The sequence below is a fragment of the Pseudopodoces humilis genome, chromosome 2, assembly GCF_049639895.1.
Source record: "Pseudopodoces humilis isolate 2021_Gansu_Grassland_sample_001 chromosome 2, ASM4963989v1, whole genome shotgun sequence".
In the NCBI taxonomy this organism is placed as follows: Eukaryota; Metazoa; Chordata; class Aves; order Passeriformes; family Paridae; genus Pseudopodoces; species Pseudopodoces humilis.
This window is the reverse complement of record NC_142201.1, coordinates 69,616,078-69,634,322: the sequence shown is the minus strand read 5'-3', so window position 1 is coordinate 69,634,322 and position 18,245 is coordinate 69,616,078. Positions and strand designations below refer to the sequence as shown.

The 18,245-nt window shown below is 42.1% G+C and overlaps 1 protein-coding gene across 3 annotated transcripts in view; it reads right to left on the bottom strand.

The window, feature by feature from the left end:
- The window catches only part of ATP8A2 (ATPase phospholipid transporting 8A2), a 315,299-nt gene that overhangs the window by 12,080 nt on the left and 284,974 nt on the right, over positions 1–18,245 (bottom strand). For all 3 annotated transcript variants that reach the window (XM_005516272.3, XM_088050971.1, XM_088050972.1), the window contains 2 exons: positions 16,799–16,903; positions 1,587–1,678 (listed from right to left, as the gene is read on the bottom strand). In XM_005516272.3, coding sequence (XP_005516329.3) covers positions 1,587–1,678; positions 16,799–16,903 — 197 coding nt within the window. The remainder of the gene's footprint in view (positions 1–1,586; positions 1,679–16,798; positions 16,904–18,245) is intronic.

Genomic DNA, 18,245 nt, shown 5'->3' with positions numbered 1-18,245 from the left:
ACAGTCAAAATTTATGTTCACGTGAAAAACAGATTGCTGATTGTAGCCTGTCCTGATTGGCCTGACTCATTTAGCACTTAATCGTTTGCATTTATAGGGAAGCTGGTTATCCAAATTAGGGTTTATTTTGATCTCATTTTTCTTTCCCAAAAGCTGTCCATTTACTAATAACCTGATGATGTGTTCTTTGAGACTAAAAGCACATATGAAGTCTGACTAGTTACCTCTGGTGCATCTCCTTTCTGCACCGCTTCACAGGTTTCACAGACTGTGGTAAGTCTCCAAAGCAGACTATTTTGACAGCCATTTATTTGTGCATTTTATGGATTTCTTCTGCCAATCATTGCTTTTGGAATCTCCTCAAAGAGTGTGTTTGCATGCCCAAAGCCATGTTGCTATCAGCATCCCTGGCTCCTTTATACAAAGGATTAAATCCTTGTAGAAATATGGTCCACAGGGCTGCTCTGCTCACTGTCCTCTCTTCACAGATGTAATGGGATTGATTGCTGAAGACCCTACACCCCTTGACAGTGATGGCCACCTTCCAAAGGCTCTATCAAGGACAAAGACTATCAGATCCATCACTGTCCCACCCCTTCTAGTCAAATTTTCCATGGAAAACAAGAATACCTCAGGTATTATCTCAGTCCTGCCTCCATGACCTGAGCCATAACACTTCTGCTACAAAAGGAGACAGAGCCAGTAATGAAATTTGACTCCTCTGTGATTCTTAAGCAGTCAGGGGTGTCACTTCCTACTGCAATGGCAATACAAACCCCAAATCTGCCCCTTGCTCTGTGTGCAGCAGTACAACACCAGTACAACACCAGTTTCATCACAGGAGAGGCTGCATTTTCTCACTAGAAAGGGCTCCCTGGTCCCTCAAGACAGCATGGTCCTTCAGTGCATCTGGCCTAGAGAGCTGCTAGAGATGATTTTAAATACTGCAGAAGTCTTTAAAACACTGACAAAAACCTGTCAGGTCCAGCAGACACAGGAAGATGAATAAATGGATGACTTCTACATCAGCAAGAAATGCCATTTACTTGAAGCAGCAGTAGTAGTCACTTGTGACTTTCCTTCTCTTCCCCCAGAAGTGGATCAAGAGGGACAGGAGAGAAGCAGCTCTGCAGGCCATGGCTTTCCTCACCAGCAACACACAGAAACCTACTGGCATCCCTGAAACATCACTGTATTCTCAGCTAACCACAGCTAATATGACATTTCATACATAAATAATTTCTGTTAAAGCTAGGCTCTATCACAATGTTTGTTTTATGCAGAGTTTTTGATTTTTTAGACTGTTCTTAAGACTATCAGAATTCTACCTTTAGAGAACCTGCATACTGGGGTTTTATCATTTGGGCCTGTTGATTTGATCCTAGGGAATTAACCACATTTGAGCTCCCCTTGCCTAGGGCCAGATACGCTAATTCCACTTCCAAATGTACGTGTCTTGCTTGGCAGCTCAGCCTTGGCGCTAGATTATCTCTACCTACAATTTAATTAAAAAATAATCACCCTGCGCTTCCCTCACGCGGGGCTGGCGCTGTGAAACACACACGGGGCCGTGAGCCGCTACTTACGTGATACACTTTGCTGGACAGAATGAGCACGGAAAAGGCTCGGAGGAGTTTTCCTGCCCAGCCTTTTTAACAAATGGTCACGTTCGTTCACGCTAAGGGAGACAGAAAGAGAGAAAACACACCAGTGAGTAACCAGATAATTTTCAAGTAAAAGTCACCTGTGTTTAAAGTACTTGGCAGCTTTGACTTTGTCAGTACTAAAGGTGGTTATAGCATGAAGAAGAATTTTCTTTCTTTACACTGCACATTGAGAGAACTCCTGCACTCTAAGGACACTTTGTGTAAGTCTACTTTAGGTTAATTCATTCCTAATGTCACCATCATTGTGACTTCTGAATGCCTCATGCCTTTAAATTATTACAAACCATATCAGAAGTCTGACATGGGGTGATACGGAACATTAAGAAGATTTCTCTTTAAAATTATGCACATGAACCACAGCATCCACAAAGTGCCTTAGAGAGAAGGAGCAAAGCACTGTAGCTTAGCACAAGGTAGAAGGCATCTATCACACCTGCACAATGGCCTGAAGCAACCAAAGATTGGACCCATTGTTAATTCTGCCTTCCAAAGAACGCTCCCATTTTAACCTCCCATATGGAAAAAAACCTTTCTATCCAATTTCTTTTATTAGAAACCTCTTTGGTTTACACAGTTCTTGTCAGAGGCATGAAAAAATTCCTGTTGAATTTACAAAAAGCGAAAATACAAACTTAGGGTGAAAAACACAGTACGCTTACAACAGGTTTAATGTACCTACAATAATTATTAGAGCTGCTCTCCACTTCGATTTTTATAAAAAAAACCCAACACTCATTTCATCAAGAACTTTATGCCTGGAGTTAAAAAATTGTGACTGGCCTTTAAAAGCACTTAATTATGTATATGGGTCCCACTAAGTTCAATGGGGTTTTAAAATAACATAGGCCTTCAAATCTCATTGCACTGGAACTTCAAGTAACTTAAATATCAGATTATTTTCAGAAAGGTATTAGAGTCTACTTTAGTTCAAAATTCTCCACAACTGGCTGGTTTTTTCCATCTCACCCTTATTCCTAACACTGAGATAGAGCTAGTGCATAGAAGGGATCTGTTTGCTAGTACAGCTCCTTGCAGTGCCTTTATCCCACTTGCCCCACATTTACACTCTGTCTCCATTTTCACAGTCTGCTTTTTCTTTCACATCTTTATTCACAAGGAGCAATTCCACTGATTATGCTGCAAACATGGATACACACCTGAATGCCAGTGCTGGTATCTCTCTTGGGTTAGATTACAAATTCACATGCACTGGGTGTATGAAATGGAAATCCCAGCAAGCGCAGCTGCTGCTGTCGACATGCTAACAACAGTTTAAAACAAACAACTCCCTTTCACTAAAGCAGTTTGCTAGCTTCAATCAGGAAAGTAACTCAAGAATCTCTGAGATGCCTGTAATATGTAATCCAGCCATGCAGGCTTATATTCCACTTAATAGTCCATTAGGGTAACAGCCTGGCTCACAGTCCTCTGTTCAGTGCATAATGAGGTGTCCACAAAAGAAAGGGTGGAATCCTTCTCTTTTTCCTTGTGATCTCAAAGTTCACACATCTAAAGGAGAAGCTTGTAAAACCTACAGACTCCTCCTCAAAATCTTTACAAACTCTCAGCATTTTCAGACACTTGGTCTCTTTCCCCTCCTTCTCCTGGCACCACAGAATCATACCTGCAATGTGTATGGCAGCTTGGTTTCCCTGCCTGCAGTCAGTAGTATTCCCTCAACATAAAACAGAAGTGGATAATAAACTTTTGAAACAGAAGTATTGATTCCAACTGAGTTTGTCAAACTCTAACAACTCTTGGCTCATGAGACCTGCATGTGTTCAAAGAAGAAAGGATCACAGGTTTCCATTAAAACCAGGGTTACAGCATGAAAGCTTCTAAAAATCTTGGAGGACCCAACTTCTTAAAAAAACCAAGACCAGTTGCTGGCTGTAAGAAAATCAAGTAAATGCAGAAATAAGTTTCTACCTGCTCCAAGCAGGCAGCATGATGGAAAACATACTACAAAGAATCACTAGGTAAGGGTGATGCAACAGAAGGCAAAAAGCAAGACATGAGAGTTCTCTAACCTTTAACCTTCCTTGCTTAGGAAGTTGACAGCCTGCAGAACCAGCCACTACCAGCGCATGTGCAAACCAGTGATGCTGTACAACCTCCTGCTGACTGCAGAAGAGTGCTGGGTAACTTGTTTAGTGAAACACTGTCTAAACACACTGCTGTCCTGTGAATGACAGAAGTGCAATACTTATTCATGTTCTGCAGGTAACGCACATGTAGGAAGAGTCCTTCTTATCTCAGTAGGAGGGTGATTTAAAAAAAGGAATCTTAAACCAATCAAAAATACTTGTTGTAGGGGACAAATAAGCAATGTTTGCCACAAAATTCTTACACTGAGAATGGAATAAACCACAGCAGAAAAATGCACAGGGGAAATTTCTTCGTCTGCTTGTCTACCATGCAGCAATAGAAAAAGTGCAGACCAATAATGCTTAGCTCCTCAGTCTTCTGCATTCAGTGTGTGGAGGAAAGAGTGCTGTCAAGGGACCTCTGAGCAGGAGTGACACACTGCAGCTCTATGAATGCCAAAGCTATGCTATCTTTAATATTGCTAACTATAATCAACAAGTTCAAAACTAAAGTCACATCTGATTTTCCCATTTGGGAAATTATACTGGATTGTATCTATGCAGAGAAAGAAAAACTCACAGTAGAATTAGAGCACTTGTAGTTTGAGCTATGACTAAATAGGCTGCAAGTCAAGATCAGTCAAGTACTATATAATAAACTTTTAATACACAGAAGGTAATGCAACACAGTTCTTCTGAATTGCACGAGTATTTGATTTACCAACAGATATTAGATCTCCCAGCACAAACCCGGAAAGGAAAGGAAAGTGAAGTGGCTTTCTTAACTATTACCTGTTTGCACTCATACCAAGTTCCTGCTTTCAGAAAAGGTTTCTGCCTGCTGCTAACAGGTAACAAAGTGAAGACTTCTCAGTCTGCCTCACACTTGGATGCAAAAGTAATGATAACTCTGGACTCACAGGCAACAGGTTAGGCCTTGCTTACAGAAATATCACTTGTAACTCAATCCCAAGCATTAGCCATGATTTTCAGATCTAATTCTGCTTTCCACTGACTCTGAACCAGGGCTAAACACTCCCATGGGGTCTAAGGATGGCATCTTCAGACTCACTGAGGCAAAAGGATTAGGGATCATGAAATCCCACTCTGAATACTGGACAGTTGTGTTCATATTCAGGAACTCAAAAATCTTGTCAGAATGGAAGAAATCACAAACCCAGACATTCTTATGGAAGTCAGTGACATGGAAAGGGAAAAGTGAAATATGCTTTAGCTGGTTAGTCAGTGACCTCTGAGGGGGTAAGGGAGAGGCACCATCTATCTGTAATGATACAAAGGACAAAGGACACAGACAAAATGCTTTGAACTAAAATACTTGACTAAAACAAGAACTATTAAAAGGTCCCGATTTCGAGGGTTCTATGAAAAGAAAAAAAAGGGATTTAAAAAATCATTAGTCAAGTTAGCTAAAATCAGATTTAGTTGCTATCAATAATGCAGAATACCTCAGGCCAGGAATACCTTTGTGATGACTTCATAAGAGGGTCAAGGTGACTTCTGCCTGCCTGGAAATCTGTGCTAGCAACATCACACAAATTCATTAAGTGAATGACAAATCAAAAGGTAAACTAAAGGCAACATGTTATTTCATAACAATGCGCTCAATTCCATGAATACAATAACTCTTCCATCTTCCTATCTGAATTGCTCTAAGGTGTCAATGGAGACCTTCATTTTATTTTTGTATTCTCTTCTTCTCATCCCTCACAAAAGCAAACAGCCCTTAAATCTAGGCAACAAACATCTGGCTTTACACATTCAAATGAGGTGCATCAAAACAAACAGAATAATTCAAAGCTGACCACAAGGTCCTGCTGTCTCATTTGCTCAAGTAATTAAAAAAAGATGAGCTTCACCACCAATTAATCTACTAAGCACTAATTAGCGTTAATGAGGATTTGTGGTATTTGGTATAGCTTGACCCAGAATGTTCTCCTGAGTCCACTAATTGACTGGTGGCAAAAGCAGGGATCACAAAGACCGGAAGGTTAAAGTGGATGCAGGTGTTTCTTACAATTGGATCTTCCCTGAGAAAACAAACACATATCCCAGCTTAAAAAAAAAGGAAAATAAAAATTCAGAGCCCTCTTTCTCTTACAAAAGCTGAATTCTTGTTTGTGTTTTGTTAACGATTTGCTAGAGGAGATACACAGCTGAAGCATGCCAAATAGGCAAATACACTAAGTTGCCACTGGGTTTAACTCACTACCCTTCTAGATTATGAAGAATTCAGTCAGATACAGATATTTGAAAATGTTTGGTTTGTTTCTGTATTCCCCTTTCCAGAAGGAAGAACTGAGGTGCCTAGTGAAGCCTCACCAGGAGTGCTAGAGATGACACAACTAAAGCACACAAGCACACTTCCCAGTCAAAAACATGCTAGGAGCTCATGGCAGAAGCTTGTCTCTCCAGTGCAAGGTACTCAGTGTCCATGGGTAAGCCCAGAGGACAAGAAAGCTGCAGCTTTCGTATGAACACCTACAAAGCCCTCACTACACTGCCTGCAGGTGTAGCACCACTGGTTCTTCTATCCTACAGTGGTGTTGCAGCAGACAGCCACAGGTAAACAATTTTACAGCTTGGTTTAAACCAGAAAATCCACCAAGGCTTAGGCTGAAGTTCTGTCCTCAACTCCACAGCCTCCCTCCTACCCATACGTCTTTTCAAAAGAACCAGAAGGTAAATCCTTGTTCAGTCTCTGCTTCCACTGCCACATCCTCTGCTAAAGACAGCCTGAGGAACTCTGGCTGGCCTGCATTATTCTCCTGTTGGAGGAAACATCTTGCAATGTGTTACCCTCGCACTGCAACAGCAGGGACAGGAAAGAGCGAGGGAGGGGAGGAGAAGTTTTTGCAAAATATCCCATGTGGCTAAACACAAGGTAAAAGACCAGGAATTTTCTGCTTTGTCATCTTTCCCTGTGTACAAAATTTTGAGGGGAAAAGAGGATACTCTTCTCTCTCTTTTTAAATTTTAGAATTAAAACATAATAACTGATCTCTTCCAATCATTTCAAACAGTAACTTACACAAAAGTTTGCCGTTTCTTGCTGACATGTTTCTGTCATTGAAAGTCACATCAAAATAAAATAAAAACAGCAAGAAGAAAGGTCTGAAGCAGACCTCTCCAGCTTTGATCAATCCTAATCACCAAATCCTTTACAAGCAGACTGTTGATTTTCATTTCAGTCTCTTGGCTCTCAAACTCCCTGACGTGTGTTCTGAAGAAGAATCAGAGGTTCAAGCACAATGGCTCCTCCCCAAGTATCACCTGGCAAAGAGGGCTTGCAGATCCCTCTCTGGCTGCTAGGACATAGCAGGTACTCCTGAGGATTTATTCCATCTCTCACCATTCATGCAACATAACACTGCTTAAAGGCTTACAGCATCGATCACAGTCCTGGCAGACAAAGAGCAAGAACCATACATCAGGCAGAGGCTGCAGCCACACCTTTGTAATTGGCCAGAGGAGATCTATTGTTCTTCCTCAGATATTCCCTGCTGAATGAGGGCACTCCCCCAGAACAACCCCAGGCCTCGGTTTAGAGTGGGTTTTTTTTTCAGTTTAGAATTGTTAGAAGTTATACAGTGGGCAGAGACATATCTAGCATAGGCTCATAGGCTTGGCGTAAGGAGAACATTAAAAAGAACATCATTTCAGACCAGGAATTCGAAATTAAAACATGCAAATCATCTCAAATGCAAGTCACGCTAAGGCTGAGGGTTCAGCAAAACTCTGTGCTCAAACACCCAAAACATCCCAGGGCTGTGGAAGAAAGGCCCAACTGGCTCAGAGAGCAATTCTGTCTCCATCCTCTGGACTTGAGAGACATCACAGAGAGATTTGCCCTCCTACAGAACAGCAAAAGTAGCAATGAAGGGCTTCTGCTGGCTTCTCTCTTTCGATCCACAAAGAGGAGATGTTATTTTTTGTTATCTAGCATTCGATTGCAGGAATGTTTTACTCTGAGGTCAGAGTAGGAGGTCTTTTTAATTTAAAAGGCAAACAGGCATTACTGATAATGAAGCTGCAATGTAATCAAAGGAAATCTCTGGAGCATTTCACAAGGAAGTGTCTAAGGCATATAAACAGTAAAACAAAAATAAAAAACCCAGCATTTTCTTTGCAGAGTCAGCGTCTACAAACACTGCTCCTTAATCACTCTGGATCCAGCTTAAATAGACATCCCAAATCACACTTCTTTTGCATTTTACTGTAAATACTCAGCAAGCCATTAATAAAAACCCACTACTAGGACACCAAAGGGTCACCAGGCACAAACCACAAGGGAACGAAGACAGAAGTGCTGCCTGTGCCACGTGAAGGCTGGGAGGTACCAGAAGTTACCTGTCAGAGGTGACTCCTGCTGCAGACAGCCAGAATTTAAGCAGTACTAAGTCCTTGCTGAGGGCTCAGCAACAGCCAACTTTCCAGAGAAGCTGAGCTCTTATGCTGTGCCATGGTGTAGCACTTCCAGACCTTCTTTAGTGCAACAAGCTCTCCTCCAGGTATTTCCAAAGCACATGTGAAAGCCACAGAGTAACCTTCCCTCTCTATAAATTGTATTTGACATTATCCAGCCAAATGTTGGCCCAATAAGCATTAAATGTACCTGGATGCGTGGCCCTGCAAGGCTGACTTGGAGCATACTGAGAGCAGCCAGCTCTCCAGTCCATGAGAACATGGGGTATTGAGCTCAGCCCACATGCAGCTTCAAGTTTTTTATCCTGCCTGGATGTGAAAATGTTAAAAGAGTGCCATACACCTTCAGCAGCAGCTCCATGGATGTCCTTGTGGTGACTGATGGCTAAAGCAGCTCCTGCCCACACCTGGGGGGCAGAACCACACCACCCCACTTGTTTCAGATCACACATTACATGGATCCAAAGAGTGGAGCTGATCCAGCTGAGCAGTTGGGGCAAAGATGGGCCAGTATGACCACGGCTGGTAACGAGTGGTTCTGGTAACTATGAAGCCAGCCTAACAGCCACATCAACAAACCCATGGATGCATGGCCCTCACCAAAGCCCTGAGGAAACACTGTTGTTTCAGGCTGTGATTTGGCTTGGCAGCACACTATTGCATCACCTTGTACCCATAGCAGAATCACCCTGCAGCAGCTGATGGAGGCCAAGACGTGTTGCGAGCTTCAGCCAGCCTCCATTTGCAGTACACAGATCATACGGAGAGCACTGGGGCGAAACTCTCCACTCTAAATCCACAGAATCCTCTCCAAGTTGGTCCTTAAAGTTGTATGGATAAAAGCAGGACAAAGCTTTTCCTCTTCACGATAAGCAAAGATGATTTACATTTTCTTTTTTCATTAACAATGTCTTAAGGCAGAAAAGTCAGATCCTCCTTAGATTCCTAAAATCATTTGGACAATCCATTCTAGCCTCCATTTTTGAGACTGTTATTCCTAAACTTCTTTCAAAGACTACTTAGAATTGATATTGAGTTTGCATAGCAGGGTTTTGGTAGTGAGTGGCTACAGGGGTGGCTTCTAGGAGAAGCTGCCAGAAGCTTCCCCCATGTCCTACAGAGCCAATGCCAGCCAGCTGCAAGATGGAATAACAGTGCAGGTTTGATGGGCACCTAGTGTCTGGTCAGGGTGAGCCCACTGTAAAAAGCACCTTTAAAAAATGCCATCTGAAAATATCAGGGCTAAACATCACATGTCTCTCTGAAATGCAACAATCCTAAGAAAATAATTGAGGTCTCTCTCTGCTCAAAGTACCTTCCATTTCCAAGCAACAACAAGTCCAACTGCAAACACTAAGCATGTGTATATGCATTTCTTTGGGGGGTGGAGGGAAGACATCATTGTCAGATGTCTTAAAGCCAACTAACTTAAAACTTTAAGCTGCCCAGTTTTGCCCTCAGCCTTCCTAAAACAGGAGAACTGACCCAATTTAAATGTCTGGGAAGCAGAAAAGGGGAAGTGTGGCTTGCTGCTTTTCAGCTACCCTCCTTTTGGTATCAGTGCTGTTGACTTCTTGTCCCTAAGTGCCTCACTTTGCACTTACTCTACTGGGTGCTTGGTCATATCCTTTATAGATAAGGTGGCAATACAGTTGCAATTATAACATTCTTTTCCTACTCATTTTTTTTCAGAAGTAGTCACCATGGATGGTGAAGTTTTCCATGCTTGGTCTCTGTGTACAGATTTTTTCTGGTTTGGGGTTTTTGTGTGTGAATTTTTTAAAAATCCAAACTTACTGGTTTAATAGAAGTTCACTTACACACTTTTCCTGAAGTTAAGATTACTTCTGTCTTCAAAAACTCTAAACCCCTTCTATCAGCTTTTTTTCTTACTTTTCTTTACAGAAAAGTTAAAGAACAGCTTAGGGCAACAACAAAAACTGAACCTTGATGAAAGTGTCATGAACACAATTTAGAGCACAGCCCAGGACGTTTGGCTGAACTGAAAAAAAAACCAAATTGCTTTTCTTTAAGCTTTTAAGTATTTTGTAATTGTCCACTAAATATTTAACACCTAATACAACTTGTGTTTTCTTGTTCTTGCTACGCTTAACTTGGCACTTTATCCTTTATTGCAAATCAGAGAGAAGAATGCAGACTGTTCTGCCTCTCTTCTGAGACCGGGTTAGCCAGCAGAGGAGTCAGGGTCCAGGCAGACTGCTGAAGCCATTAGGCTGGAACAGTTGTTATGGAGCAGTTCTCCTGCTGTGCAGCCTGGAGGGAAGATTTCTTCCTCCCTCCCCTGTGGAGATCCTCAGTGCCCAACCCAGTAAGTCAGGATTAGGCATCAGAGAGACTGGCCCCTTAATCAGTTTTAACTCTCATCTTGTAATGTTCCTTTTTCCTAATCTTTCTTCTCAATTTACAACTTCATTTTGGCCTTTGTTCTAATACTGTACCTCCATCAACTTCGACTTTGATAGCAGATTTGATCACAGCTCTAAATCTTTCTCTGGGTCATCAGGTTTTAACCCTATTTGTGCAGTGGATCTCCCTGAAGGTTACATGATAGGTACAACAAGGATGGGAAATAATTAATTGCACTGGAGAAGGGGAATGTCAACTCTAACTGGTTTGCACTAGCAAGCAGGCACTTTGGTCCCCAGTGCCAGTGGGAACATGGTAATTCCCCCTTCAGCCCTCTGGCCAGGTTCTGAAACCCTTTCTGTCCTCTGTCCCTCGCCAGCTCTGCCCCACAGCCTCCCCAAAGTGGAATCAAACCTGGTAATTTCAAGTGCCCCACACACGGAGGTTAGGAAATAAAGGGTACATATTAAAATAAGGAAATAATGTGAGGATTCCTCACTGATATGGGATAGAAGGGACAGAGAAAAGGACAAGTGTAGAATAAAAGAAAATCATGCATTTTCCGTCTTCCATACATGAATGTTTACCATATGGAATCAAAGAATTAAAAAAAAAACCACTGATATCATTTTATGTGATTTTTGCTAGTAAAAGGAGTCCAATATCTTTTTACTAGAAAAGCTGCAAGGAAAAATCGTAAATATGCCAGTCACTTTCTTGTGTATGCTGGTGGAGAAATCTCACCTTTCCTTCCCAGAAATGGTGTGAAGAACATCTGGAAAAATTGATAAAAAGGATGCTGAGACCTCAAAACCCAAAATACACCTCTCCCCTCTTCAACCTCATTTTATGCTCAGCCGCAGTGTATGGGCTGGATTCAGGTCACAGTCATGCGTATCCTGAATAAATACATCGAAGTCAACACATTCATGAATTAAGAATGTCCAAATGGGATCCAAACATCCCAAGCTGTTTAACCAGCTGAAAGCACAAGACTGAGTTTGATTCAAGTAAGATTCATTGCACCTGCTGATGCAAAGTGCCCTTACTGGCATGGTCTCCCTATTCCAGCAGATGGAACTTGGGGTGCATCAATACAGACACAGAGTATTTTGAAATACAACAAGCCCAAGCCTTGTTCCTCCTGATCCTAATGATCAGGTCCTCGCCTCATTCGTGTATTTCTTAAAAGTGAGGTCTCTTTTACCATCTCTGCTTCTGCCAATGGGAGGCTGAGCCTCTGCCACTCAGTTCTCTGCACAGCCACAAGCCCAACAAGGCAGGTTTTCCATGTTGCCCTCTTGCTCCTCCCCAGGGGCCTGTGGAGCAGGGAAATCTCCAGGGGTGCCTGTGTCAGCTCACTGATTACCCACCAGGTCACACAGCTACTGAAATGAGACTGGAACCTGCTCTCACATACCAAATAAAACCGAGGCCAAGACAGATAATACAACTCTCTCTAAGGGTGAGAACTGGCCATGAACTTTTCACCAAAGCAACAGGGTTAGAACTGGTGAGAAGCACTAAAATAAAAGAGAATCTACACCAGCATGTCTCCTTGTTGAAGAAAGACAATGGAGAGGCTGTGGGGAGCTGCTTTTTTAGGTACACTGGAAAAAACAGTACTTGTTTTATGAAACAGATGAAAGAGGGCACCACAGCCATCACCAGTGGGTGTCTGAGAGCAGCAAGAGTAAAGGGGAATTCTGAAAAATGCTGTGCAAACACACACGGCTGCTATACTTTGCTAGGTCTGTAGTCACTTCCCTTCACCTTTGTTCGAGACAAAACTCTGTCCCCCAGATTTCTGACTCATTTGAAGAAATTCTTCCCAATACTTCAGCAATGCAGGCACTTTTCTGCAACAGCCCAGAGAGGTCCTTCAGCTCCTTGTAAAATATGCAAATCATGAAAGCCACATTGTTCTTCAGTATCAAATAATCTAATCCTGCCCACCAACCAGTTAACAACAGGACAGAAAAACTACCAAAAAAGCTGCTTTCAAAGGGAGCTCTTTGGCAATTCCAAGACAGAGAAATCCTCTGGAACAGGAAATCTACTGTCGCAAAGAGGGTGCTGCACAGCTTTGCTCACTCTCCATTAGCTGGCCAGTGGAGCAATAAAGTGACATGGGTTTCCAAAGTAAAGTTTGCTTTGGTGCCTAATCAGGCTTTACTCCACCTGAACTCCTGCTGACTTCAATGAGAGGGTAGATGGAGTGAAAAGTGAATGAGGACTTGAAGGTTTGGCCCTTTATGAACCAAGATTTAAGTTGTAAACTTATTTAAAGACACAAAAATCTTTGCAGCTGAACTCAATGCTGTTTTTGAACACAAACCTTGTTTGTTTTCTTTGTGTAAATCTTGCATGTTAACATGATTAAATCTGCTGGGCAGGTGTCTCCTCATGTCCATGTTTGCTTTGGCACATGAGCTGCCCCTCTCACCTCTCCAAATTCATGAAAATTTAGTGTTAAATCCTGCCTTTTGTTACATGAGAGTGCCAGGGAGCCCCTCTCCCTTCCTGACCAAGGCGTGCCCATGTCACAGCTGGGCTGGAGTCCAGCCCAGCACTGCCAGGTGCCCAGGCTGGGGAGGGCAAGTGTGGGGGCTCATCTTCCACAGGCAGACAAGGATGGCGTGGGATCCATCATAGCCTCTTACTGCACGTTCACTCTCCTGCTTCTCAAGCTATTTCTGGAGTTGCCAGTTTTCCAGCTACATGTTTCCCCTGATGAATTCTCTGCTCTTGGAGTTATCTGACTCTGTGATCATCCCAGCTTCTACCAAACCTAAGTTTTCAGCTGTCCAGATGAGACATATAAAGGAATAAGAGCATGACCTGTTACAGCTCAAGACTATACACTGGCTATAATCTGCAAGCATCACTCTAATGCTGTTTGCAAGGTTTCTGGGACCCAGCTGTAGTGCCCAGGGTGCTGACACTCTGCCCTGCACAGACCAAACAGTCCCTCATCAACCACTTGCCTTGCTGTTCATTCCCAGCCATTGGTACGGCAAAAATGTGCACCTGCTTTTTTAGAGCAATACAAGCAAATTCAATTTTAGAAACTGTTCAAAGGGGCTGAGATTCAGAAAGATATAATAAGCACTAGTGAAGACATTTTTTATTAGCCCAGAAAAATGTGTCTAGCAAGAACAGCTGTCAGGGTGAAGATCCTCTGAGACAGGATATGCATATATAGGTATCAAGTGGCACACACAGCTCTCCCAGAACTCCTTCCCCAAGCACAGCAAAGACCCAGGTGGTATCTGCCCACATTTAGCAGCAATTCAGCTGAGTCACAGCAAACTGTTGACATCCTGTTGTGCAAGTCCAGGCTTTGAAAACTGCTTTTTTTTTTTAGCAGATTAGTTTTGAACATTCAGATATTGCACCTCATTTTTTTGTCTAAGGTCTAGGAAATGATAAAAGCAATTAGTTCCCTAAATCCTTCTCTTATCTGTAATTGGGTGTGACTTTTTCGTTGTTTGTTTGTGATAAACACTGAACAAAAACACTGTCCACTATGTAGGCCAGGAAAATAGACCCTTATGACAGCCAGCTTATCTTCCACAGCTGCCTGAACAAACCAGCACCTAAAGGGCATTTTTTCAGGAATGTTTCCAGCCAAGGACTCAGGTGACAGACTGACTTGTACAGTTTTTACACAGCTCTCTATTTTCTATTAGAAATGAGAGGAGTCCCATTACTTTCCCTTCCTGCATAGTGTCATATTGCCAGAAATATCCCAAGAGCAATGGGGCTGGGGGCAGGAGGGGAGAGCAGAGCACCTTAGAACACGTTTCCGCCAGCTTCAAGGAAATTTTAAAAAAATAAAGAGCATGAACCAGAGAGACTAACTGAAGAAAGCTCCCACTCTATTTCTTTCCCACCTTCACCCTTCCCTTTGGACAAGCACACGATTTCTAGCAGGTGTGAAAGAGCCATGGGACAAACAAAAGAGACAAAAGACAGAACAACTCTGAAGAGGAGTCGGGAGGCCACAACACAAGCACAGCACACCAGCTCCAAGCAGGCAGAGGCACTCTACCATTATCTAGTTCACAGATGGACCACCCAGAAAATCTGGGAGCAATTAGGAATGAGAACAAACAAATGCATGGAAAGAAAGGGGGAGGGAAAATGGGAAGGAAGGCCAGAAGGGATTCCTTACATCATCTCCATGCAAGCGTTTCGAGAATGAAGTGAAGCTATATGGAGGAGGAATGCAGATGGAAGAGTTTGCAGTGAGAATGCAATAAAGCAAAAGGCTATGAAAACATGGAGTGTATGAATGAATTACAACATGGCCATGAAATTTACAGAAAGTCAGGACAGTGTGTAAACAGAGAAGAAACCCATCAAGTTCTTGGAGACACAGACATGCACATATAAACAGATCAAATGCTGATTGTCGCTCTCTCGCTGTAAATAGCAATTCAACCCACCCTGCAACTCAGGGATGCACCAGGCACAAAGCTGACTCACGTTCCTCTCTGACTGTCAATAACTGGCATTAAATACTGGCAGGAAAACACAAATGCTTTGAACCAAGCACCAAGATAACCTCTCATAAATGCATGGACAGGAACCACAGCAACACCCAGGTGACCCATAGAGCTCATTACCAGAGCCATGTGCCTGGGAACAATCAGTTTTCTGCTGGTCTGGGTTCCACTTACCTGGCATCTAATCACACTATCAGTCAGCACTTTACAACACCAGGTTACACCTTTCTTGTTTGGGCAGACTTACCTGATTTTGGTACCAAGCACTTTGGCTTCAACTGACTTCAAAATGACTGCTCAACCTTCTAAGAACAAGGTCCATTATTTAAATAAATGCTTGATATTAAGTGCCTTTGTTGGTTACAATTGTGGCATAGAAGGTTGCCTTTGTTGCTGCAAAGTTTGCTTTCTCTTTTAAAATCATTTGATGTGCAGTTTGTGACTTTTGCTAGTGAGCACAATTTCTAAACTCTGTTTGCTGCATCCAAAATTGCAGCAGAAAAATGCCTCAAAAACTGAAGATACCAAGTGTTTTGAAGTGATGTTAATCAATAACACTGTGTTTACTTTGTCTCGGCCTCTGAAAAGCAAACTCTGGTCACTAAGGACATTTTATAAACACATTAAAATTCACACAAGCTTTTTTAAAAGCTTTTCAGTTTACCATAATCTCAGTAAATCATTGCCTGGTAATTTTCCCTAAAACCAGTCCTTATTAACACACAAATTCAGTTGAAAAAAAAAAAATCTACTATCTGCTTGTCTTAGCAGCAGCTAAAATATGGCAATTAGTTTACCTTAGAATAGACATCAAAGGCTCAAAGGATGACCCTGCCCCAGAAGAACAAAATCTTTTAAAAGCCCTATTCCACTCAGTTTGCTAGTTTATAAGGTTTGCTAAAATCCAGTTTAATGATCATGAAGTTTCTTAGCAAGTCATGTGGTGCCATATTGTGTAAGGAACAGAAGAGTTAGTTCTAAAACCTTTTTGAACTTGGGGAGCTTTTCCGACCAGCTGATGCAGAACCACATTCTGAGATGGTAAATGAAACTGTTGGATGCAAAAGCCTCACCATGATTTTCTTTAGCTTCTTTCAGAAGAGACAAAAGTTCCCACACAACACGTACTCTCTCTATACAATGAAAGGTTCAATAATAGCAGTATATTCAAGTCCATATGGTGCGGTTATAAGGGAGAGGCACAACGAGAAACTGAGAACCCTGAAGGCAAGAGACCTGCAAGCTCTAGTGAAAAAAGCAAAAGCATAAAAAAGACCCTTAAGGTGAAACCGAATAAAGTACTAGAGCACAATGGATTAAGCCAGTTCTCCTTTTAGCTGCAGTCTTTATATCTTGAGCTGCTGAGAGCTCCCTCCCCTGACATGGTTATCTTTTTGTTTGTTTTGTTGTTTTGGATGACATAACCAAGTGATCTCAAAACCAGTCTGGCTCAGTGACCAGGTAAGAGCACTACATGTTACCATGCAGGGGACTGAGCAGCACTTTCCAACAGGGCCTCACAGCAATAATGAAAGAGAAATGAAAATGGAAGGGCTGGTTTCTGTGGGGGGAACAGACACATATGAAAGGGAACAGCAATAAATTAATAATACAGGAGAAGAAGCCTTATTTGCCTGTCTACAATCAGATTTTAATGGTGAATGAGAAACAGGGAGGGGAGAGGAAAAGAAGGGTCTGGTTTAAACATTTAGCATAGACTTGCCTCTTTCCATTACTATCACGAAGCATGGCTTTTCCCAGCTCTCTTGTCTTTGTTTCCAACTCCTTAACTTGCTCCAGCAAAGTTTTACGGTAGGTATGCTTCGCCCTGTACCACAAGGAAAGGACAGAAAACAAAACAAAAAAGCCATGTGAACATTTGTTTTGCCACAAACCCCCAATTTTACCTCTCAGGTGAGAGGCACAGGGCCCTCCCTTGAAGGATTTGGGAAATAAAGCACAATGTATGCGTGTTAGTTCAGGTTCACAATACCTGGGAAAAAATACATACGAAATGAGAAATCATGACGACTTCAAATTAAACAGAGCCCAGCCACTTCAACCCAGCACTCAAAACCTACCCAAGCAGCAACACTATGGGACTACAGAGACCTGACACCGCTGCCGTGGGACTGCTCAGGACCCGGGCACTCAGACAAAAGAGCTGGGATTCACTGAATATTCATGGCAGTAAAACATGAATCCAGTCTGTCTTTGGAGCTACGCGTGGCACTGCTCTGAAAACCAGAGGAGAGTCTCAGCTAATAATTGCCATTCAAACCCTTTGATTTTCATTTATCAGTCTCACATGACTGGAAAGGCACTTCTCAATGAACTTCCAAACTGACAGTAACAAGACTGGCTGTGTCCTTCTACTTTCTTTGGTTTGAGGATTCAAAGAGTAACCCATGCACCACATATGCAATCAAAATTTCGAGTGCAATTTAGAGTCCCCCATGAAGAGACTTCAGCCTTTTCCCCCCCAGGTTCACCTACTGCTCCAGGGCTATTATACCTAAATTACATTGACATAGGGGAGACAATCTAGTCCCCTTTTTCTTGACCTGTATAAAGCAAGAATACAAAATGCAGGGATCTTTCTCACATGGGCAGTTTTTGATCAGCTTCCTCTTTTGTGCCACTTAAAGGAGGACAAGTGTCCCATGAGAATATATTGATTTGCATGTGACTGCACAATAAGCCTAAAAACAAGATAGAGTGAAGTTGGCTGAGACACTACTTGCTTCATAGCATTAAAATAATATTCTTCAGCTCAAAGGTGGCAAAAAATTCTTTACAAGTTTTATAAAAATCTTACATGCAGACATGAAAATCTTTAGCCCATGAAATAAAGCAATGTAAAACTCACTCTAGCAGAAAAATAACTGGTGTGTATGTAATTAAAATATAATGAAGATGCATTTATTTTTAAGAAGTATGATACTTATTCCTCCTTCCATAGGGAATAATAAACAAAGACCACAAAATCTTTGCTGACACTGTTTATAATGACAGTGCCTTGATACTAATACCAGGATTTCCAAGTCCTCTGGCCCTTGTGTTGCTGAATTAGGCCCCAAATATCTAAAAATAAGAAGCTAAAATGAAAACTACTTTCTAAGCACATCTGCAGTTAAGAGAGGAAAAAAAAAACAAAAAAACAACAGAAG